At 36.0% G+C, this 25,103-nt stretch overlaps 1 protein-coding gene across 2 annotated transcripts in view; it reads right to left on the bottom strand.

Annotated features, from left to right (window-relative positions):
* AFG1L (AFG1 like ATPase) overlaps window positions 1-25,103 on the bottom strand; it is a 176,142-nt gene that overhangs the window by 41,672 nt on the left and 109,367 nt on the right. For both annotated transcript variants that reach the window (XM_027856006.1, XM_027855997.1), the window contains exon 8: window positions 9,170-9,252. In XM_027856006.1, coding sequence (XP_027711807.1) covers window positions 9,170-9,252 — 83 coding nt within the window. The remainder of the gene's footprint in view (window positions 1-9,169; window positions 9,253-25,103) is intronic.

Genomic DNA, 25,103 nt, shown 5'->3' with positions numbered 1-25,103 from the left:
TTCAATCTTAAAGAGTTTAATAAATATGTACATAATATATATTATTCAGTTGTCATTCAGTCATTTTTCAGTCGTGTCTGACTCTTTGTGACCCCATTTGAGGTTTTTTTTTTTTTTTTTTTTTTGGCAAAGATGCTGGAGTAGTTTGCCATTTTCTTCTCCAGCTCATTTCACAGAGGAGGAAACTGAAGCAAACAGAGTTAAATGGCTTACCCAGGGTCACACAGCTAGTAAGTGTCTGAGGCCAGATTTGAACTCAGGAAGATTAGTCCTCCTGACTCCAGGCCAGCACTCTGTACACTACAAGCTAGGTGCCCACATAATATATAGTAAGTACATATATACTACTATTAAAATGCAACTGACTTAGAGACAGGAAATAATAGATACTAATAGACAATTCTTCAGTTGAAAAAATATGAAGAGTGAAGAACAGTCCTAGGACCCCGTAAGAAAATGGTACAGGCCCAAAATATAAACTTGTTTTCCTTGACTGCAGTTACTTGTTACAGTGAAAGAGTTCTAAGATGGTGAGGAGTAGGGGGTCATTAAGAAGTGAAAGTGATGTTTAAAAAAGAACATCAAGAAAATATTTTTTAAAAATTAAGGAAATTGCACTGGAGATCACTATTCACATCTAATCTCATTTCTTTCCCTCTGAGATTTCGTATTTTCCAGGACCCCTGTTCTACTAGCTCTTTTTGGGATCATGACCTGGGATGAGATTTGTTATCTCCATTCCTGCTACTGGTTTCCCTCTTTATTTTGATGGGAAAGAAATAGAGGGGAGGGAAAGGGAGATTTCTTTCCCCACTAGTTCTGCTATGGCAAGTTTAAATATTTCAAAAGAAAATTTTACATGGACACTACAGGAAGATTTAAGTAAGTTAAAAATACAGAAATAGACACATTTATACAGCAAAGATTTCTCATTTACCTTAAGTCTACTCTTAGACTGACTTAGTTGACATAGCTTATAGGACACATATGTATCTGTGTCTCTGTCTTAATTCTGTCGGGGAGTAGATTCTAGAGAATGGATGCTAGAACAGACAATCTAACTCCTACTAAAGGACTGGCACCGGTGCCAAGAGCTAGTGGTTTTTTCACTTTCTCCTAGAGCTGCTGCTTAGTTTTCTCTACAAGTATGGATGACAAGGTAGAGACTTACAAGGGGCATACACAGGAGTTTCTTGACCTGAGCATGAAAAGGATTTCATTATCTACCATTCCCAAGATTCCTTTCCAAGTTTCAGGATGTCCTGCACCAATCTTGCAATACAGCCATTTCTTTTTCCTCTCTAGTGGAGGTTTCTTAGGTCTATGGGTTCCTCTCTAGTGGAGGTTTCTAGGTCTATAGTAGGTTCCAACTCTTGCCTCTGGACCATTTCTCTCTGTCCTATTAGCCCACTGTGAAGATCAGCTCTATCCTCTAGTAAAACTTGACTCTTCTTCTCTCTCTTCTCCCCTTCCTCCTCCTCCAATGGCTTTTTCTCAATCCTCCTTCTTCTTGACCATTTTTCAGCCTTTAATCCTATTCATCACCCTTTCCTCCTTGATGACACTCTCTTCTCTCTAGGTTTTTGGGATACTGTTCTCTCTGGGTTCTCCTCCTTCACATCTGACTCCTCCTCAGTCTCCTTTGTTGGATCCTCATCCAGATCATATCCTCTACCCCTATGTATCCTTCAGGGATCTGTCCTGGATCCTGTTCTCTTCTCCTTCTATACTGCTTTGCTTGGTCATCTCATCAGCATCCATGGATCTAACACACACCTCTATGCTGACAATTCTCAAATTTACCTATTCTGCCTTACACTCTTTGTTGATCTCTAATCTCACAACTTTAATTGCCTTTCACATTTCTAAAACTGGATGTCTGGTGGACACCTTTTTTCTTTTTTAGCATGTTCATAGATTTGTAAATTGTCCATGAATTTCAAAGTCATAACCAATTTTCTTTATGTAATTCAGAATAGTACAATCCAAAACTTCTAACTGCATAAAATTTTTGTTGTTGTTCAGTCATTTTCAATTGTGTCTGCCTCTTTGTGACCCCATTTGGGGAGTTCTTGGCAAAGACACTGGAGTGGTTTGCCACTTCCTTCTCCAGTTCATTTTACAGATGAGGAAACTGTAGGGTCACAAAGCTAGTAAATGCCTGAGTCCAGATATGAATTCAGGTTGTCCTGACTCCAGGCCCAGAATGATAAAAAAACTCTTCATTTCAGAGCTCTTAGTTCTTTTCCAGTCACCATCCACATACTTGTCTCATGATGTAGATGCAACGATTCCACAAAATATCCTTTGGTATATGATAACTAAGAGCTCCTTAATCTACCACGTTCAATGTTGCTCAAAAGTCATTAGTCACTAGTGGTTTACGACATCTTGAGCTTTGCTCACGTCACATTATTCAGTGGACGCTTATTACTTTCCATTCAAGTACTTATGGGCTTGTAACTAGTAGCCAAATACCCACCCAGATATCCTGATGTTTTCATTTGGGTCTGATTGTTCCTGTAAGATAGTCCTGAAAAATCATCATGAGCTCTTGTCATTATTCCTCCAAAACTAAAGAGTGACCATCAATGAACAGTCAAGCCATCAATGAACAAATAGATACTGAGTGTTTAGTAGGTGCCTAGATTATGCTAAGTGCTAAGATACACACAAAAAATGTACTATAGATACCTGTCCTCATTGAATTTACAAACTAGTAATACTTTTATTTCTTTATTAAGTTGATAAAGCTTAAGTATAACTATACTCATTCTACAGACCAAAAAAAAAAAAAATAGAAGTACAGAAAGAAGGTTTTTCTATTTCTTATACACTAGGGATTGGTAACCTATTTTCAGTGGTGTGCTCCTTCCTTTGAGAATGAGGGTGTGCTTGTCACTGAGGGGTGAGGGAGAGGGGGAACTATAGGAAGTAGGCATCAAATTGAACAAACTAGTCAAATATGTGCAAGGTGGGAGTGTGAGGGGAAGTTGATAATGGAAAGGGGGATATGTAATGGCTTCTAACTCTGGAAGCCAGCAAGCATTTTTGCTGGAAGAAAGTAGGTAGAGAATATGGCAATGGTAACTGTCCTACATCCTACATGCTATATATGGCACATGCTCAGCATTTCCAATCACTGATATGAAAAATTTCTGAGCAATCATATCTATACTTCAAATTCTTTCCTTAAATTTACTACATACACCTACTGAATGAGGAGAGTTAAAAAACATAGATGAATTAAATTTCTCATGTTGAGTAGTGTTTACCTTAGTATACAGGACTTCCAGGTATGGAAACTCTACCAGTGCAAGTCAGCATTTTCTAGTTGAGAGTTTCTTGGGCACTGAAGAGGTTAAATGACTTGCCTAAGGACACAAAGGCATTATATGTCAGCTACGGTGTTTGAATCTGTCTTCCTGGCTTTGCGGGTGGCTCTTGATATTCACTATGACACCATGCCATCTTGACTTTTATAAGTTTCGAACTATTAGAATTTCAAAGTCAATAAGATAACATTGTAGTTCTGATCATAAATGATGTCAAATAGCAATCTGGAGGTGTTATACTCATGACACTGAGCAGCTTCCAGGAAACCACAACCTTTGGGTTTTGGAAGGAGTATAACTGCAAAGCTGAAACTTAAAGGCATGAAAAGAAGGGCACCACCAGTAGAGTCTGTGGCTCAATCTGTCTCAACACAGGAAACCTGTCTGGGCCAGGACATGGAATACAACTGATGGACTGATGGATCTTTCTCAATTCCATGGGCGGTTCACGGCCAGTCTTAGTTGGTAAAACAATTTGTCTGGTTGATTACAATTATTAAATACCAGGGAATGTATAAAATATTAACTTCTGCATCAATTTTAAATCTGATTGGGATATGGGGTCTTTTGTTGCAGCAAGCTTACATGAAGTGCTAAAATTTGTGTTGGTAATATATAAAGACATTATAGGGCATGAGTAGATCCCAATTTCCTCATGCAACATTACATAAAAGGGCACAGAACCCTAAAATCTTAGAGATGGGAATGCAGGAAATCACTTAATCCTAACTCTCTTTTAGTTCAGGCATTTGTCTCTAGGTTGGCATCTTGTCTCTATCTGAAAACCAATACTGAGAAAAAGTACACCACCTCACAAGGGCAGAGGGTTTTATTTTATTTTATGTTAATTTAATATGGATTTCACTAACATAATAAAAAATTCCAAAGTGATTCTTTCTCATGGTGTATAGGAAACACAGACTTCTAATTGAATTAGGCTAAAATGCTGATGAAGTTTAGATTTTTAAAACCATAAGAACAGCAGTTAAAAAATTATATCTTTATTGTTTCCAAATACAGAAGACTTTTTTCTCAACAAACTCTTCTAGATGTATGTATGTGTGTGTGTGTGTGTGTGTGTATGTTTATCCTAGTATGATGGAAAGAGTGACTGCCAAGGGTTCTCTAATACTGGTGATAGGACAACAGTAAAGAACAGCAGGTCCTATATATTGAGAATTAAGTCAAATTGATAAGAATACAAGTCATTCCCCATTTGATAAATGGTGAAAGGATATGAACAGGTCATTCTCAGATGAAGAAATTAAAGCCATCTATGGTCATATGAAAAAATGCTCTAAATCACTAGTGATTAGAGAAATGCAAATCAGAACAACTCTGAGGTACCACATCACACCCATCAGATTGGCCAACATGACAAAACAGGAAAATGATAAATGTTGGCGAAGATGTGGGAAAATTGAAACACTAATGCATTGTTGGTGGAGTTGTGAAATGATCCAGCCATTTTGGAGAGCAATTTGGAACTATGCTCAAAGAGCTATAAGAATAATTCCAATTTTCCCATCTGAGAACTGCCTGTTCATATTCTAGGCTGTGCTTGTTCCTTTCTTATGTTTTTATTAAGCATAATCTTGATGGGGACAGAGACAAGATGGAGGAATAAAGCAGGGACTCACCTTAACTCTCCCAAATATCCCTCCAAACAATGTTAAAATAATACCTCAAAACAAATTCCGAAGTGGCAGAACCAACAAAGGGAAAAGGTGGAACAATATTCCAGCCCAAGACAACTTAGAGGGTTGATGGGAAAGGTCTGTCTCACTGGGGTGAAAGTGGAGCACAGTCCAGTATAGGCCTTGCCCTAGCAGACCAGCAGTAGATCTTGGCAGCTACTGAACCAGCAGCTGTAGCTTCTGGAGCTCTCAGCCCATAGATGGTAAGGGAGTCAGACAACTGATCAAAAGGAGATTACAAGAGATCCTTTCCTGGAACTGGGTGCAGGACTCTGTATCATTGCTCATACCTGCTTCCCAGTCACAGCTCCCAGAGGTGGAGGAGCACTAGCACTAGCACACTAGAGAAGTGGGCTGTAGTAGTGTGGGGTCACTGACAGACCCCAGCACAGGCCAGAAGAGCAGGGACCACACTTCCTCTTAGATCATACCATCTTGGAAGAATGTAAAACTTATAAGAATTAGCTCTGAAAAAAGCAGCATGAAAAACCCGAAGCTTGGGACAGTGCCTCCTCTACAGGAATCTGATCATAGAAAGCTATGATGACTGGAAAGGTCAAAACACAAATTCAGAAAAAGAAAATAAAATCAAAACAATAAAATAATTAATAAAAAAAAGAATAATAGGCCCTTAGTAATGTTTTTTTTGTGTGTGTTTTTAAAATGAGATTGAATTGAAGCAGCTCTATCTTCAGTGAAGATAAAAACCCTATCCTTAATGAGGGTGAGGGCTGGATAAAATGTCCCAGAGGAAGGACCTCCTGCTTTAATATCAACAAACTGGATTTGAATAATAGAATTTCAAGCTGGAAGAGGCCTTTGAGACATTTAGTCCAGATCTTTCATTTCGTGGATGAGAAAACTATGGACCTATGAAGAGGAAATTACTTGCCCAATGTCACAAAATGAGTGAGAGGCAGAGTTAGGGATTTAAGACCAGGTCTTCTAATCTTAGAAACTCTTTTCCCTATGCCACAAAATGTTATCCACAAAACTAACCACAAAGCATGCAATTTTTCTAGTTAAGTAGTTCCCTAGGATAAAATATGAATTATTTTATTGGTATTTAAAACTCCAGTCCCACATGACCAAATACCCATTGGATATTATTAACTAAATGTTATGGAGTCTCAACTCAACATACACAAAACAGATCTTTTCCTCAAAACTCACTTTTCTTCCAAACTTCCATGTTATTGTTTTTAAAAGTAAATTTTATTGATATATTTTGTTTTTACATAGATTTCCCCTTGTATCCTTCTTCTTCCCTCTTTTAGAGAGCCATTTCTTATAACAAAGAATTGTTTAATAATGAAAAAAGAGTAAGAGAAAAAATTTTTTTTTAGCAAAACAGAGCACCAAAAACAAAAACAATAAACAACTCTGACATTATATGAAATGCTCCCATACCCACGAACCTGTAACCGTGAAAACAAGTGGGCACAAGTGTCTTCTCATATCTCTTCTTTAGGGTCATGCTGGCTAGTTCTTTGTAATTTTGTGACATTAAGTTTTGATTATTTTATGATTATTCTTTCCACTGTCAAAGTCGTGTATAATGTTTTCCTGACATATAGTATATGAGCATAATGGAATACTTTAATATTGTAAGAAACAACAAATATGATGAATACAGAGAAGCACAGAGAGATTTAGGTTAACTCAGCTCTACTCATTCTAAGCTGATGAATCTCAAATCTACTTATCCTCTCTCCTGATCTTCAGTCTTGCATCTCCAGCTACACACTTATTGCTCATCTCAAACTGGATGTCCTGTGGACATATTACTCTCCATGTCCAAAACTGAACTATATTATCTTTCTCCTCAAACCCTCCCCTCTTGCAAACTTCCCTTTTATTGCCAAGGGTACCACCAACCTCCCAAAACTAGGTGTCATCATCCTTGATTCCCCATTCTCTCTCACTGCTCCATGTCCAAGTGGCATTTATTTTACCTTCATGTACAGAACATGCTGCCTTTTCTCCTCTAACATGGTGCCACCGGCCTGGTGCAGGCCATCATCACCTTATGCCTGCACTACTGCAATAGTCTGTTAGTTGAGCTCTCTGCTTCAAGTCTCTCCCCACTCCAATCAGCAGTCAAACTGACATTCCACAGATCTGACAATGTCACCTCCCCATTCAATGAACTCCAGTGGCTCCTGTCACCTTCAGGATCAAATATCAAATCCTCTGTTGACATTAAATGACCTACATAACTTGGCTCCCTCCTACCTTTCCAATCTTTTTACAAATTTTTCACCACCTCCCCACCAATGCACACAGTGTCACTGGCTCCCTCACTGTTTCTAAGACCAGATACTTCCATCTCCTAACACTGGACATTTTCACTAGCTATACCCCATGCCTGGAATTCTTTTCTTCCTCATCTCACATCCTTGTGGGAATCAAGGTCCACCAAAAGATACTGAGGAGTGGTCAGATGGGAAGGAGAACCAGGAAAGAGTAGTGTCCTTATGAATGAACGAAAAAGCATTTATTAAGCAATTACTATGTGCAAATCCCTGTGCTAACTACTGGGTTTACAAACAGCCCCTGTTCTAAAGGAGCTCACATTCTGATGCAGGAGTAATACATAAAGAAAGTTTCAATTACATGTCAAATGGAAAGGCCCAGTGATTCTTAGTGTGTAGCAGCAGAAGATGTTAATACTTCTTTAATGTCATTTTCATGAATAAAACCATATTTGTTTCTGATGTTGACCCCATTCTATAGCGCCAAGGACTTCGGTGAGACCTTTCTTTTCTGAGTCTTCACTAATTGTGGCTGTTGAGAAGGCAGGGGCTGCAGAACCTGCACAAGCAGCTGCCAGGTCCCATCTGCACAGGGCTTGCTTCCCTGGATGATGGCCATGGAGACTGGGCTGAAAGCAAAGCCAGTCATATGGGAGGGGGCACAGCTAACTCCCCCAGCTCCTGGACTTACCAATGAGCAGCTGGTGGCAAGGATCATGGCCCCTTCTCCACAGGGGTCGCCTTCCCTCAATTATGGCTGCACTGGCCATACTAGAAGTAGAAAATGCTGGCTTGGCGGGGATTGAAGTACTGCTATTCCAAGGGTTCTTAGGCTGTTTCCATTGGGGTATGAGGTAAAGCAGTGGCTATATTGTTATCTTCCCAGTAGAATTCAGGACCTTGAGGCCAAAGATTGTTTCATTTTAGTCTTTATAGCACCAATTTCTGGCATACAGTAATTGCTTAATAAATGCTTATTGAATTGAACTGAACTATGCTACTTGAAAAAAGTAATGTACTTTTTACAAGAGTTAACAGAAATGACCTTTTCATAATTTGTCACATGGATACAATCATCAAAATTTCAATGATTAGAAAACAGTTTTTGTCTAAGTCATAATTACTCCCTAGACAGTGAGAAAGGGAGCAACATTTCTTTAGCACTCACCATGTGCTGAGCAGTGTAGTAAGCACTAAAATTATGACCTGCATTCATATAGTGTTATTTATGTTTTTAAGTTTCTTACAAATGACATTTTTAGGAAGTGTTGCTTATTTGTTGAAGGTTTTATGCCATTAGTTTCCTGCAGAACTTGTTTGTAATCATAAATTATTCCAACCAGGAATACAAGTGTTTTTATCAGACAAAATATCACCAGTTGTACTTGTGAATGTATTCAGCATCAGTTCTTTCTTCTCGAAGGAGAATAAATGAAGAAATAAATTTAAAATGGTAAATAAAAACAGATCATCTGTCAAAATAAAACAGGTTTTTTTGAAACTGCATACAGGAACACACTACACTAAATGAACACTTGTCAGAATATTTCTGCAAATAATTAATTACTTTAATACAATAAGGATATTCTTCTATTAACACAATCTCTTATGAGAGGATACTCATTACTTTCTAACCATCTGTCACCACACCTCCCCAAAAAACTAATTAGGTTTAATTGAATGATACATTACAAATGATTCAAATGTGGATGATGGAGAAAAACAGTTTAATAAAGTTATCATTGATGTTTAAGAAGGCTCACAGAGCAAAGTAAGAAAGAAATGATCTTTCACATTCTAGTAATTGTCCTGCACAGTTTTCTATGTTCTCTTGATGAGTTATTGGATTCTAAATATGGGGGGAGGGGAGACGCCAACTTACAGGTAATAGAGTTTTCCAGCTCCAGGAAGTACTCTTTTCCGATAATCTATTCCAGAATCCAACCGAATTGTGTTACAATATTCCTACAAAACAAATGAAATCACTTGGTTAAAATAAGCTCTTAATAGAGCAACAATTGATTTCTTTTTTGGGTATATAAACTTGCCTCTCGTGAGAAAATAAGGGAATAAGCAGAAAACAAAAGAATGTTACTAAAACACATGAAATTGAAGCAACAGTTACTATCATAATGGTGACTGAAAAGTTAAACATTGCCTCGCAAAACAGTAGAAAAAAGCCTGCTGTATTAATAAGTAAACAACAACAACGAAAAATGTTGTGAGTATTCATGATCTCAGCTACATTATCGATTAAATAGGTTTTGTGCATAGTCTGGAAGTCTGGCGATCTTTGTCTATGGGAAAATGCCTTTCATGGTACAAGGAAAGGCCAGAAGATCACCAGAACACAATCTTACCCTCCTGCAACAGACATGGAGGGGACAAAAAGAGGGAGAGGCCAAAGAAACAATAAGCTTTTAGGCCTGGAAGGAACCTTAAAGATCATCTGCCAAATCTACAGAAGCACAGAGAGGTTAAGCAACTTGCTTAAGATGATGGTGAGAATAATAACACCAGACATTTATATCGCATGCATTGTCTTCCTCCGTGAGAATGTAAGCTCCTTGAGGGTAAGGATTGTCTTGCTTGCTTGTATTTCATAGACTCCCCAGTATTTAGCACAGTGCCTGGCACACAATAAGCACTTAATAAATGCGTTATCTATTTATCTATCTACAAAGTGCCTTACATACACAATCTGACTTTGACTCCAAATCTGAAGTGTGTGGGGGCAGGTACCAAATTCAGCATGATGTGGGGACAAGGTCTACATTTAACACCTTCTCTCCCAGATATCCTAAAACCTCTGTAATGCAAATTCTTTCTCCTGGTCATAGTCCCTGATATAGCTACCTTAAGATTCCCTTTATCACTAGAAATGCATCTCTTCCCTTGACTTTTTGCCTATTTCTTCTTCTTAATAGCCTGGTCCTCTTTGTGCTACTGGACACAGTGCTCCTTCCTCCACTCCAGCCATGCCTATGTCCACAGATGCACTGCAGTTTGCTCTCCTGGGGCATGAAGGTAGACAAGCCCCATGTAGTGTGGATTGTTTCATTCATACAACATTATAAGTTCGATGTTTTTAAGTCAAGGGGTATGGGCTATATTACTTTAATATGGACTTGGGATCTCACTGATGTAGGTATTCTCTCCATTGATACAGATTGCAACACATTGACACCCTCTAGTCCCACCTAATTCCTGTTTGTGTGCTCCCACAAATCCTCCACCGAGGTTCTCCCAACATAGTAGAGGCCCTCCTCTAAGCCTTCAATTTAGTAGGTACTAGGGCAGCACTTGGGCTGTTCATCTGGCATCCTTTGCTCTCACTATATGCCCAGTCTTCCTTTTCTAGTCATATATAGCCTTGATAAATACTAGAAAATGTACAAAGTATAGTCAAGGGAAACTGAATGCACATAATTTATTTTCCTGTATCTAATTTTTTTAAAAAAACTCTATAAATTAATTTTTACATAATTTACTGACTGTATCCATTTAACAAAAACTTTTCTTCCTTTTCTCTTTTCTATTAACAAAAATGAGGCCAATGAAAGTTATATAAGCTTCTACTTTTTTTTTTCTGAGTAACTAACTTCTCTATCGTCAGAGTGATTAAACTCTACAAAATGATTGCATTCTTACATTCACTAATCACCACCAAGGAATACTTAATCAGCCACAAAGGAACTTTAACTACAGCCCTTAGATGCTAGTTCTTAATTGTCACAACCATAATACTCACTCCAGGTTTCTATATTTTTTGGAGCTATGATCCACAAATGTTCAGGTTTTATCCACTTGGTTTAGTCTTCTCAATATGAACACCCCTCCCCCTTTAATTCCCAGGGATATTTATAAGACCTGTGACCTTTTATCTCATCCAATTCAAATGCATAAAATTAATCAGCAACCAAACTGAATTTATTTTTGAATTAGTTTGTATATTTATGTATACAAAGGACAAATACAATTACACAATCTGAAAATGTAATTAGGGAAGTTGGGGATGGGAAGGGAGAACAGGTTAATATACTCTCATTGGTATATAAGCAGAAGAAAGGCCTTTGACTTTGGGAAGGCAAAATTGTAAGCTTTAAGGATAAATCCATCATCTAAAGTATTTTTAAAGTTTATATTTTCAATACCATCTAACAGGTATATTTCCAGTTGTTAAAAAACACATTAGAAATAATCATTTCATGAATATAATTTTATCCAGCTTTAATAATTTGACTATCCATTCATGAACATAAAAGAATGCAGTGAATACTGTAGAGAAGTACAACAGAAAGCTATAAGCTAGTCCCTGCAGGAAAGGCTTAAATTAAAACCTTTCTAACTTCTAATTTTATATTATTACACATTAGCTGAAAACATACTGTCTTCTACTAAGCTCTTTGTAAAACAAGAATTCTTTTTGTTTTTTTTTAAAGTCAAGTATCTTGCTCCAGGTCACAAAGATAGTAAGCAGAAAAGACAGGATTTGAACCCAAGTCTTCTGTTTCCAAATCCAGTATATTTTCCACTTTATTACGCTGAAATGAATGGAATTCATTCCTTAATTTCAGAAATCTCTCTACATTCTCTCTCAATCTCATCCATTCCCATAGACAGTAAGATCATAGAGCTAGATTATCTTACTTTGATTATTATTTGAATATCTATTACCTTAGATAAAGATGAGAAAACTGAGGTCTATGGAGACTAAATGACTTGCCCAAGGTCACAAAGATAGTAAATGCCAGAGCTCTCATCACTAGTTTTCATCAAAACTTCCCGTAAACACCACCTTTCACAAGGCTTTTCCTGATAGGTCAAATGATCATTTCTATGAAAAGGATGCTATATATCCAGCCCTTGGCTCTCTCCTGAGCTGTGGCACTGCATCACCAACCAGACATCTCCAACTGAGATGTCCAAATTCAACATGTCCAGAACAGAACACCTCATCTTTTCTCCAAAACCTCTTCCGAATTTCCCTATTTCTGCTCCTGTCCAAATGACTTTTGTATGTATTTTGGATGTATTTTTTATATGTCTGTATAGATGTTGTCACGTTCCCTGCCATGCTCCCATATGACGTAAGCTCCTAGAGGACAGGGACTACTTATTTTTGCCTTTATATTCTCAGCACCAAAAACAGTGTTTGGCACATAGCAGGCTCTTTGTAAGTGCTTTTGATTGAATCTCTGTGTTATTAATAAAATAGTCAGCAAACAAAGCTTACATCTGAATCCTCACTATCACATAAACATTTTCACAGAACTTAGTTTATCTTTATCCCATATCTAGCTCACAAAGTTGTTATGATGTTTGATACAAATGTATATCAAGTATATCAAGTAAAAGTATATCAAATTGTCAAATGGCATATAGGTATCAGTAGCAAGGTATGGTGTAGAGGATGCTGGCCCTGGAGTCCAAAGACCTCAATGTGAATCCTAACCCTGCACCAATTAGCTGCTTTGTGACCAAGAGCTAATCACTTTTCTCTCTATGTCTCAGTTTTTTCCTCTTTGGAATGGAGCAAATAGCATGTGAAATACCTGCCTCATAGTGCTTTAATGTATGTAAAGGCAGTCCCTGTCCTCTAGGAGCTTACGTCATATGGGAGCATGGCAGGGGACGTGACAACATCTATACAGACATATAAAAAATACATCCAAAATACATACAAAAGTCATTTGGACAGGAGCAGAAACAGGGAAATTCGGAAGAGGTTTTGGAGAAAAGATGAGGTGTTCTGTTCTGGACATGTTGAATTTGGACATCTCAGTTGGAGATGTCTGGTTGGTGATGCAGTGCCACAGCTCAGGAGAGAGCCAAGGGCTGGATATATAGCATCCTTTTCATAGAAATGATCATTTGACCTATCAGGAAAAGCCTTGTGAAAGGTGGTGTTTACGGGAAGTTTTGATGAAAACTAGTAATGTATTTTGTATAACTTCAAGAGCTATGTATAGATTTCTCTAGCTGAGTTACCCCCACATCTTACCTTTGGCAATTATCTGCTACTACCTCTGAGGAGGAATTCAAAAGGGGGAAAGTTTCTCTTACAAAGACAGCATCCCTGTGTTTTTCTCTATCCTCTTTTCCCCACAGATACCACATCCTTACCCTGTCCTACGTAAGGTAATAAGAATGTATTCCAGGCAGGGGGGACTTCCTACAAACGCAGGGAGGTAGGAGAGAAGGAATGTTATGCTTGAGGGACAGAAAATGGTCTAGTTTGGCTGAAATATAGAGTATAAGAAGGTCCCCCGCAATAAGGCTGGAAAAGTAAGTAGAGCCAGATTTTGAATAGTTTTAAATGCCAGATAGCGGAGTTTGTACTGTGTCCTAGAGGTAAATGGGAACCACTGGAGTTTTCTGAACAAGGGAGTAGCATGTTAGACCTATGCTTTATGAATATCAACATGGCAGCTGTGTAGAAAATGCATGGGGAAAGGAGAGAAGCTTTATATAGGGGAAACCAATTGGCAGATTATTGCAATGTTCTGGGAAAGAAGTGATGAGGACAGTAGGAACTGGGAAAACAAAGCTAGGCTGCAATGAAGGAAGACGGCTATGTAAATTAAGAGGAGAAATATAAGAGAAGATGTGGAGGTACTGCTGAGACTTTTCAACAGACTGTATTTGAGAGATAAGAAAGACGAAAGAATTGAGAATGCCTCCTAGGTTGCCATCTTGGGAAGGATAATGGTGCCCTTAACAAAAATAAGGAAGTTCAGAAGGGGAGGATTAAACAGGGAAGGGTGGGAAATATAATGAGGTTTTTTTTTTTTAATATCTTATATTCGAGACACCGATAGGACATTTAGCTGGAAATGTCCAATAGGCAGTTGATGATGAAAGACTGGAGCTCAGGAGAAAGACTAGGGTTAGATTTATAGATCTGGAAGTCACATGTACAAGATGATAGTTGAACTAATAAGAGCTGATAAAAAAAAAAATCACCAATGGAGTAAAGAGAGAGAAGAGGGCCCTAGTCAGGTTTTTAGGATACATCTACAGTTAGGGGATGGAATATGAGTGATGACCTGAAAAACAGAATAAGAAGAAATGGCCAATTGGGTAGAAATAGAATCAAGAACGAATATCTGGCACATAGTACACATTTAATAAATTGCTGACTGACTGCCAATATGTTGGTAACCCTGGGAAAAGAGAATATCCAGGAAGAAAGGTTGGTCAAAAGGAGCCAATGTTGCAGAGAGGCTAAGAAGATGATTGTTTCCCTTATAGTCCTAAACTTGCCTTAAAATTCAATGTTTATTAAATAACTTTTGGATAACTAACTAAGCAACTCAGGTACCCTGACACTGGGAAAGAGATGCCTTAGCCAACTCTAGTTTTTGTGGCAGATAAACCTGCCAATATAAATTAAGTTCATATTCTGATTTATAAATCACGGACATTTCATCAATATAAATCAATTCCTCTGAACCAGATTACTACTGGGTCATCAGAATTTCATATTTTTATAAGATGGGGGTAAGAGAAAATTATGATCATTCCTTCTATTTGGTTGAAGAAAGATTCATGAAGATAGAGAAGTAACAGGAGCTGCTTAAAGGATAACAACAGCTTACATTCAGCACTAAGAATAGGGCCTGACACATAGAAGGTGCTTAATAAATGCTTGTTGACTTTATATGTATGTTGTGCTTTATGCTTACCAAGTATCTTGCATATATTTCCTAATCTGATGCTCACAACTACCTGTAAGGTAGGTAGGACAAATATTATTATCCTCATTCTGCAAATAAAGAAGCAAGTGGAGAGTAACTTGTTAAGTAACTTGACCATGGTCACACCAGAGGTAGGATTAGACATAGGATTTAAACATAGGTCTCTTCTGGAACCAAAACCAAATCTCCTTCTACTATACTGTTTTCTTCTGATGATGAAAGAAGATGTTGGCAAGTTGGGGTAATAAAGGATGTCCTAGACTAGGATAGATCTAGGAGAAATATTGGAGGTAGTATTAGGACTACCTGACAAGCTCAGAAATTTTTTTTCTGGAAAAAGCAAAGGGCAAGACCAATGGGGCAGAAGAACATCAGGAAAACAAGGTAATTTGAGATGAACTAGGGGAGGCCTTCGCTGTTTTATATTACTCTTGGTGGCTGGATAATGTCAGAGTTTTGAAAAATTTAATTTTCTACTTAGTTTGAAACCAGTGTGTTTTCATATCTGACTTTTCAGGTATGCTGGATTTTTTTTTTCCCTAAGCAGTCTCTCATTGTTCCACAGATATTTTATGGTGATATAAAATATCACCAGATATTTTATTTTATCGTGGGTTATCTGTTAGGTCAGCCAGTTTCTGTGTAATTTGGAGAATTTTTCCAAATCTATCACTAAAGATAAACTAGATCTGTGAAAATATGTAAAGCATCGGCATCTGATGGCATACCTGATGAAATTATAAAATGCAGAGGTGAGTCACTGCACCAACAGGTGTAAGGTCTCTTTCTCAGTGTTTGGAACTCTGAGGTAGAATCATGGGTCTTCAGAGACACCATCATTATCACCATCTATAAAAGGAAAGGTGAAAAATCTGACTGTGTTAACTGTTACTGCATGATAAGAGCTCTTGGTCACAGGGCCAAGGGTTTACTTTGTTCACTATATTGCTAATTATGTACTTTCTGAGTTTTAGAGTATAGTTAGCCTCCAACAAATTATGTCATATATTCCTATTGTTTTATGCCAGACATTAGAAAAGCATGACAACATTAAGAATGCTACAACAGATTTGAATTTTAATAATTTTTCATTAACACACATTAACTAAGACATTTACATTCTAAGACAACCACATGCCTAGAAGGCTGGACAAACTAGCGTTCGTGAAAATGAATTGGTTCCATTTCCCATCACAATTTATAACATAATAAAGGATTTTATTGGTTTGAAGAGTTGTTTCTGTTCTCCGGAAAAAATGATTATACTTAAGCAAGTTGTGGCCTTCCATTGTAGCATTTCAGATCATAAGATTACAGATTTAAAGCCAAAATGTACCTTAAAGGCCATCTATTCTAATTCTCATTTTATATCAGAGGAAATGGAGGCCTAGCGATTGGGTAACTTGTTCAATTAATCAAGAAATAAGCATTTTTTATGTGCCAAGCACTGTGGTAAGTACTGAAGATCACACAGGTAGCAGAGATGGGATTTGAACCCATATTCTTGGATTCCAAAGCTACTACTTCTCCCACTGTACTAAAATGTCTTGGAGTAATATAGATCAGAGGATGTGACCAGGCACAGTCATATTTATAAAACTATCACTGTTTCATAGGAGCTAATAAAACATAGGCTTGCAATAGGCAAAATCTATAAGCAAACAAAAATCAGCAGCAGCACAAGACTTACATCTTTAACTACATTCAATCATCTCAATAATTATTCTGATCTAAGTACTTTGATTTTGCAGCATTGAGTACATTGATGACCATCAAAAAATATAAGTATTCTCAAAACTTTACCATGAGCCACATCTTATTGCAAGATGAGGGGTACTTATTAATTCCAACACAACTTTCTGATTTTTGAAGAATCTTTTTTTACTATGTAAATTCAACTTTACTATTTGACTTTTAATGCCAGAAAATACATAAATGAAGCCACCACCACCCCAAAAGTGTGAAACTAATGAAATTGTCCTGATTTATATGAAGTTATTATAGTAGAAGTTATGTGATAACTCAGAAACTTGAGCTTTGTGCACACATTGGATACTGACAAAGTGATCACACCTAGTCACAGTGAGATGTTGGCTGGCTGAAACTGCAGTCACTCTAAATCTCTAGTTTCAGGACATAAATAGCATTTTAAATTAATATTCACTCCTTTTTTTCCCCTACCAAACCAATCCAAAAATACTAATATTCTCATCAGGAAAGAAATGAAAAAAGAAAAATACAAACCAATGTATGAATAAGTCCTACACCACTTAAAAATCTCGTTTACTCATTCTTCCAACTGAAAATCCAAAACTACAGTTAGAGTTCCCATGTCTTAACATTTTCCTTCTCATCATCTACCATCATGTAGTATGAAATAAAACCTCTAAAGAAAAAAGAAACTTTCTATTATATCTTTATTGATTTATTTACCATAAGATCAGAGATTTAGAGCTGGAACGGACCTTGAAGATAAGGTAAATTTACTTCTTAGAATTTTCCTTTTCTTTTAATAAATGATTCAAGGTGGATAACTTTTCTACCTAATATGTATAATCACACTGAAAGTCTATAAATACATACTGTAGAACTTGGTTAATTCCTATTATAATCACAGTTTCTGGATTAGTAAAGGAAAACTCAGTTATGGAATGCATAATTTAACAAGATGACTCTTATTCATTTACAGAATTGATTATGAAGGGGCTAAGTATCTAGGATAACGTTTGTGAATTATCTGAACTCCAGTTTGACTCTTTCTCCCCTCTATTTTAGAAATTTTGCTATTCAGTAGTACTTTTATTAGAGAATGAAAAGTCTAAGAGGAGGAAGGTAAAACTCAGTCAATTTTGCTACTTATTCATAGTTCTGGCCAAAGTGCTGGTGAAGATAGCTACAAGAAGATCTGGGAAACACTGAGTTCATTACTCAGTACTTTCTGCAATAACTTTTAACTATGGATAATTAGAGGCTGGCTATATTTTAATATAAAAGAGAAAGCTGAAGAATCGATCATTGGTTAAATGAGGCATGGCACTTTCCTTACACACAGAAGTACTTTGTAAATGTTTGCTGAATTGAACTAAAGTGAATCGAGACCACGGTATGAATTTTAGCCACTAATAACAAACGATACATTCTGAGCAATTTAGAAGACACAGTGGCATTTAAAATTAATTGAGTGTGTGTATAGAGAGCTTTAAGTTTGCAAGGTTCTGGTGTCATCACACAACATTATGTGAGGTTGGTGATGTAAGTAATTATTATTTCAATTTTAGAGATTATGGAGGCATAAAGAGGCTTGCCCACGATCATACATCTAAAAGATTTCAGAGCCAGGATTCTAACCCAGGACCTTTGACTTTCAAGAGTAGTGCTCTTTGTTACTTTACCACATTGCCATGGTGGTGTCAGCAGAGCAGAGTGAAAAATCCTCTGTCCCGGGCAGGAACCAGGCAACCTCAATTCTAGCTCAGCCAGAAGCTGACCTATCAGCTCTATGTGATCATGGGCAAGTTGCTAAACTAATTTTTATTTTCCTTATCTACAAAATGGAGGAATTGGACTAGAGTCTGATAATCTCCTCCAGCTCTAAAAGTCTATGGCTCTTTCTATAAAATGTGTAAAGGAAGAGAAAGGCTAGTTTTACTTTGCCTCTCTTTGTCGCCATTCACTTGGATGACTGTTTTAGGCAGCCACCAAGCTGTCCTAGGCAGACGGAGCCATTTAGTGGCCAGCATGGGGAATTATCTCACCCAATGTTTCTTCACCACCACTTTTTTTCCTCTCTTAGGCAGATGTGCACATTCTCTACTCACTGTTTTTTTTCTTTCCTCTTTCACCACTCATGATTCAATTAATTTTATTTTAGACAATCTCGCAAAAGAATATAACTCTCCTTCATTATTACAGTTAGTTCCACAAAAATTCTGGCTACCCCTACCCTCTTTTTTTTTTCATTTGTGAGTCCCCCCAGGATTCTAATCATAGCCATTGAGTATGAATAGCAAAACTAAAATATGCATATCAAGAAAAAGAAGGCTATGATGTTTGAAGTGAAATTAGACATAAAGAACCAGGACATCAATCTCCAAAGCCCATAAAAGTGTCAAACAGTCTCTTTCAGAGGTTCCACAAAAATCTTAATCTATCTTATCTTTCTCTAATTAAATCTGTTCTTCCTCATGTACCATCACTCAAGATAAACTTTTACATTCAATATTGTTTTTTGCTTTGTTTCATTACCATCAATGCAATAGTATTTTCTAATATTTTTCATTGCAAATCTATAGTGATTTATTCAGCCTATGAACTAAATGATTTTTGTGAAGTCAGCCCCCAGCAGACTAAATGGACTCAGGGTGGAAGATTACGGGAGGAGGTCAAGAGTCTCCTAGAATAGGCAGGCATAGATGAGTTGTGTGATCTGCAACACTGAAAGGAGCACACCCACATCAATAAAATCACAAAGTAAATAAAATGGAAGTAACCAGGTCTTGAAGTTTGTGAGCCTCCTTAGGAGAACCACAAAACTCTTTGTTATACTCTAAGTTATAATATAATACAGTTAATAAATTGATTGCATCTTAAAAATGCAAATCTTAACATTACTCTGCTGTTATTATTAGCTAGGGAATATAATAAAACTTCCAAGTATTTGGGAAGGCAAATTATAGAACACAAGGATTGCCAAAATGAGAATTAAAGTTCAAGTTAGGTGAATTGTTATTATAAACTTCATGAGCATCTTTATAGTAAATGAAGATCTCTTTTTCATAGGTTTGAACTTAAGCACATAGATATACACAGTATTTTATATTAATTATACATGTGTGTGTTTATGTATGCCTTTTTTTTTTTAATAAAAAGAGAAAGCATGTAAATAATCCCACTGTGTACAACTTGGATAAAAGGCAAACCGTAAGTGGCTTCCATCTATGTTCTTAAATGCAAGATTTATAGTAAATGAATATTTAAGGTAAATTGAACCACGTACTCCTGATACATTACAATGCAAATGAAAACAACTGAATCTACTATGACCAGAAAAAGAATTTCTTAGATATTTTGCAGTCTAAAAAACTTGGCCAAACTATTGTTCAACATGCACACAGTTTGTGTCTTTATGCTCAGATGTTGTTGAAACAGCAGACTTAAAAGAAATAATGTCAATGAATCCTACCAAGCACTATACATGACCTCTGGGGTAATTAGCAATCATTCAAAAGCAACAAGACTAAAATGTTCTATTCTTTATTACTGTCAGCTCTTATCTTGATCAGCATTTTAATAAAGATGGTTCGTTTCTAAGACAGTTTCATGAATCAGTCATAATTACATTCTGACATGCAGTGAATAGTAAAGCAAAACTAAATATCACTTCATCAACCTTTCTAACCTTTATGCAAGTATTAACTGTAAATAATTTTTACACAATCCTACAACAGAAAATCTGCATATTTCTTAGCTTTGTACATACTTTACCCCAAATGAATTTCCTGTGACCTATACCTGAAAAACACAATCAGCCATAATTATTCAGTCTTGTGAGATGTTCAGGTGTTGCCTTTCAGAGTTCAAATGAACTTCAAATACAAAAGGCTACTTTATTCTGCCTAATGGCAAAATATGCAAAATGGGTTAACTAACCAAAACCACTTCAGAGCACAGTGGCTTAAAAGAAATAGTTGACTGTTTTAACTTTAATAATAAAAAAGGCACAAAACACCCCCTCCCCCACCTAAACCATCACAACAAAAAGTATGCTGAAGCCATGCTCCATAAAAAATAGATTAATATATTACTCATTAAGAAATATGTCACTCACAACAAATGCACATAGTCTAATGATTAAAATACATTAAAAGCAGCAGAAAAATCTAAACACTTAAGAACTAGAAGAAGGATTTGAAATATAATTTCCAGATATCTAATGGAAAACTTTTCAAATCTTCTATCAAATAAAACTTGGATATATGATGCTGCTGTTGAGTATAATGTGGCAACTGTTAATGATGACACATCACTTCTCTTAGAGCCTTGAAATTCTGAATTCCACTTTTTCTATAAAATTATTTTAATATTTCAGATACTATAACATGAAGAGGATTTAACTATATAGTATAACAGATACTATAGCTCAACTGATGCTGTTTTATACTTCAGAAAAATAAATAACAAAAACCATGCTTTCTCAACAACAACCTTTTTCACCTCAAAAGAGGGCAAAAAAAAATGATCTGGGGTGGTGGTGGCTGGATTAGCAAGATGCACAATTCTCTATCTTCTTTCTTGACAGTTTCTTGCACATAGTAGGTATTCAATAAATGCTTAATAGAATAGAATTAAATGGAAATAAAACTGCTAAAGTCTAGAAAGTGATTCCATCGTGTACTATTACTAAGCTTTTATTCCTTAGATATAGCTAAGTAGACCAAAACTTTTTCATACTATGTCCTTAATATCTTAATATCTTATTTCATCTAATCTTTAAAAAGTTCTAGCCAAGGGAAAATTGATCAATGTTTCCAACATATTTTATTGCTCTTACATTATTTTTAAAGAACAAAAATGTTTTCAACAGAGATCAAAGAGGTTTATACTTAAATGCAAATGAACATAGTAAGCAACATTTCCGTACTGCATTAAAACATACAAATATACAAATCTCACACATGAACAGCTTTGTATTTAAATCAACCATTTCTGTTACTTTCCTGGATGTTATTTTATGCTCTTAATCGAGGTGAAAGCAGGGAAGGGGAAAGAAGTGTTGATTTAAGAAAACAGACTTCCCAGAATTTTAAAAAAAAATGTGATTAAGATTTAAACAAAGGCTAAAGATGGCTTACTCTTAGATGAGGTCCACTACCTCATTACCAACAACTGAAAACTTCTGATGCATTTTGTTTCAAGAGACTCCCAAAGTCCTTGCTGTAAAGCAGACTGGGGGGTGCAGAGTCCATTCACTCTTTCTGTATCACGACCATTATGTAAGAAGCATAAAACACTGCCTTTATGCTGCCAAGACACAATGACTCTTCCTACTTCAAAGCATTTTTGCCACTAGGGTTTTTTCTTCAAAATTTATTCAAGCTAAGGGCAGAGAGACAACAATTCATACGCGCTAATTACGCCTAATTATCTATTCCCTTTTTTGACCAACTTCGGCCAGTGCTATTCGCTATCTGGGTTTCTCACAACCTCCCTTTGCCCTGTCCACCCAGCCCAACAGTAAAGTCTTTGAAGAAAACAGTTGTGGCTTTTTAGAATTTTCACAATATAGAGTTCGAGCAAATGAAATAATCATTCTATTAGTTTTGACACATTTATGTGTTAAATATGAAGACTTCTTGGTTAATTTGGCAAATTCCTCACAACTCTTCATGGTTAGAATCACTGGTAACACCCTCTCTTACAGGAGCTTCTCCTCATGCTTTCTTTTCATGATCTAAATGAAATGTTTATTGGATTAAAGTTCTTCTCTGCAGACCTCCATGGTGGCCTGTGACAAAGAGCTTAAAAGCTTTATTAATTGGCTTGAGCTTTCAGGGAGGGGAAAGAGAGGACCTTATTTCACATTACATCACAAGGAACGAAAACTGCCACGTGTAATTAAACTAATTTATCCTGCTATCCAAAGAACCAACTCCTACATATCCTCAATATACTTCCATTAAATCGTTTTTGTAATCCAAGAAGTGATTCCCTGTAACTTAACTGAAAAGAATTATTTATGAACTAAAAGGGAAGAAACTTGAGCCCCCAAGTAACACACACCAAGCAAAATGGTCTGTGATACTGCATTAAACAAATTATATATGATTTCAAAATATTTCATAGTAATGGGGGGGCTTGCTAAAAGGTTAGCTATTTTATATAATATATATATATATATAATAAAAAGATTATAAACATACCCTCTTATCCAAAATAAGTATTAACTTGGTAGGCTTTGAATCATACAAGATCTATCCATTTTCACATACATCTTGTTTTACATGGGCAGATGTATGAGGAATATATTACAATAAGTAAAAGTTATTTTTCTAAGATAAATATATCATGTGCTACTACTAGATTAAGTTCAAAGAACCAGTACAAAAATCATTTTAAAATGCTTCACATATTGTAAACAATTACTAATAATCTTACGACTATACAGCAAATTACTTAGCTTGTCTATATTATCTTTTACAAATCACATTAACCTGTTTGACCAAAATTGTTTATAACTGTCAGTAAGTCAAATAATTATTTTTCATGTATTGAAACACTACTTCCCCAAAACAACAACCCCTTTTGATTTTGCAGTTTGCTCTGGTACTTTAATTTAATTTTTAATTTCTTTTCATGAAAATGCATCTTATAGGTGAAGACATCACATGTGCAAAGGGTTAATCCCAGCAGCTGACTCAGGTGACAGTGAGCTCCCCGGAGGTCAGAGAGACTGACAATGGCCTCAAACACTGGTTTTGATTATCTAGCATCATGAAAGCTTTGGTGCTATCTTAGGGTTATAATGAACAAACCGACAAATCAATTTCACCAGTGAAATGAAAATCTTGGAGAGAAAATGGCAAATATCAGCTTAGCAAGTCAACAAATGCTAATGCAGGTGGCTGGACAAAGGCTGAACAATCAAACATTTCAACTGAGGACTAGAGGCAGTTTTTCTGTAGTCTCTAACTGTAGGTTATTCCAGGGTACCATTCTCATCAAGTTTATGTTCAAGCAGTTAAGATTCCTTTTAAAAGTCTCCTTAGAAAACTATCACCAACAAACATTTGAATAGAAACAGTACAGGTCACTCAGAAGAAATAAAGCCATTACATGAAAATTAGAAAACCAGACAGAAAAAAGAGAAAAAACACTAAATCAAGTCAGGATGTTTTCTAATCAAAAACTCTTTAAAAATAGGACTACGCTAGATTTTTTTCTTCCAAGAAAAGAAATAAAATTTGCAATAATAAATGCTAGTCTTATTTTCTCTAATTCGTTCAACCAATTCAAATTAATGTAAAAAAATTAACATCTGAGAATGTGAGATTAGCTATTTTCGACATTATTTTATAGCAATAACATCAATGATCTATAATCAACCAACCCATTAAATTGCTAAAATAAATATTGAGTTTGAGAATATATATTCTGTGTAAAAAACTTGGAACAGACAACATATTTTGTAGTATTTAAGTACATGGACATAACAAAAAATCTAAAATGTATATAAAGACATTATATATACATTAGTGCACATATTCCAAGAGGCAAAAAATTCTCCACAAAAAACTATGTTTCATATTCCCTACCCTATAAAGTTGTATATCTACAGATTTAAAAAGTCTCATTGAAAACAAAAACGAAATTTAGGTTGAGAGGTTTTCCTTAAAAAAAAAAAAAGCCTAAGAAGAATATAAGTACCAGTGTAACTATCAAAATTTTTAATAGAATGAATCAAATTGAATGCCTTATCTAAGTGGAAAGTGGGTCGTTCTCTCTATTTGGGATTTAAAGGGCTTCTGAATTCACAATGCAAACCAATACATTAGAAAAAGATGAACTTTTGTGGTTTAAACAGATCTTCATTCCAGTTTAAAATAGGACCTATCTGGACTATCTGAGATTGTAGAAATAAGATGAATGGTTGAAACAATGTATACCAGATCAATCCAATCACAAAAGAATGGCAATAATACCAAGGAGTCCAGCTGAAATTAACACAAGAAAAAAAAATCCACTCTTTTTTGTAAAAATGTCATTTGGCCCCTTCTTTCAACTATGGAAATTCTAATTAATGTTTACAATGCAATCAGATTCTGTTCAATGATGCTTATACTGTGGAAGCACTTTTAAAGTATTTTCATGTTTTAAAAATGAATGAAAATGAAAGCACCTTTCCAAAGGCAGCTAATCATAATTAGATTGATGTATTTCTAAAGGTACTGAAGCCTTTTATATTTATACCTGGATCATTTTCTCCTTTATAACTTACTAAGCTTCCTCTCTTCTATCAGTGAAACGGCTCTTGAAATCCCACCTTCATGACCTTCCCACATAAACTGTCCTGATATATGATTTCCATTATTAAAAAAAAAAATTAACTGCTTCTACAAA

This window comes from Vombatus ursinus, unplaced genomic scaffold (assembly GCF_900497805.2).
Source record: "Vombatus ursinus unplaced genomic scaffold, bare-nosed wombat genome assembly UNPS02000582.1, whole genome shotgun sequence".
In the NCBI taxonomy this organism is placed as follows: Eukaryota; Metazoa; Chordata; class Mammalia; order Diprotodontia; family Vombatidae; genus Vombatus; species Vombatus ursinus.
This window is presented reverse-complemented; position numbering and strand designations above follow the sequence as displayed.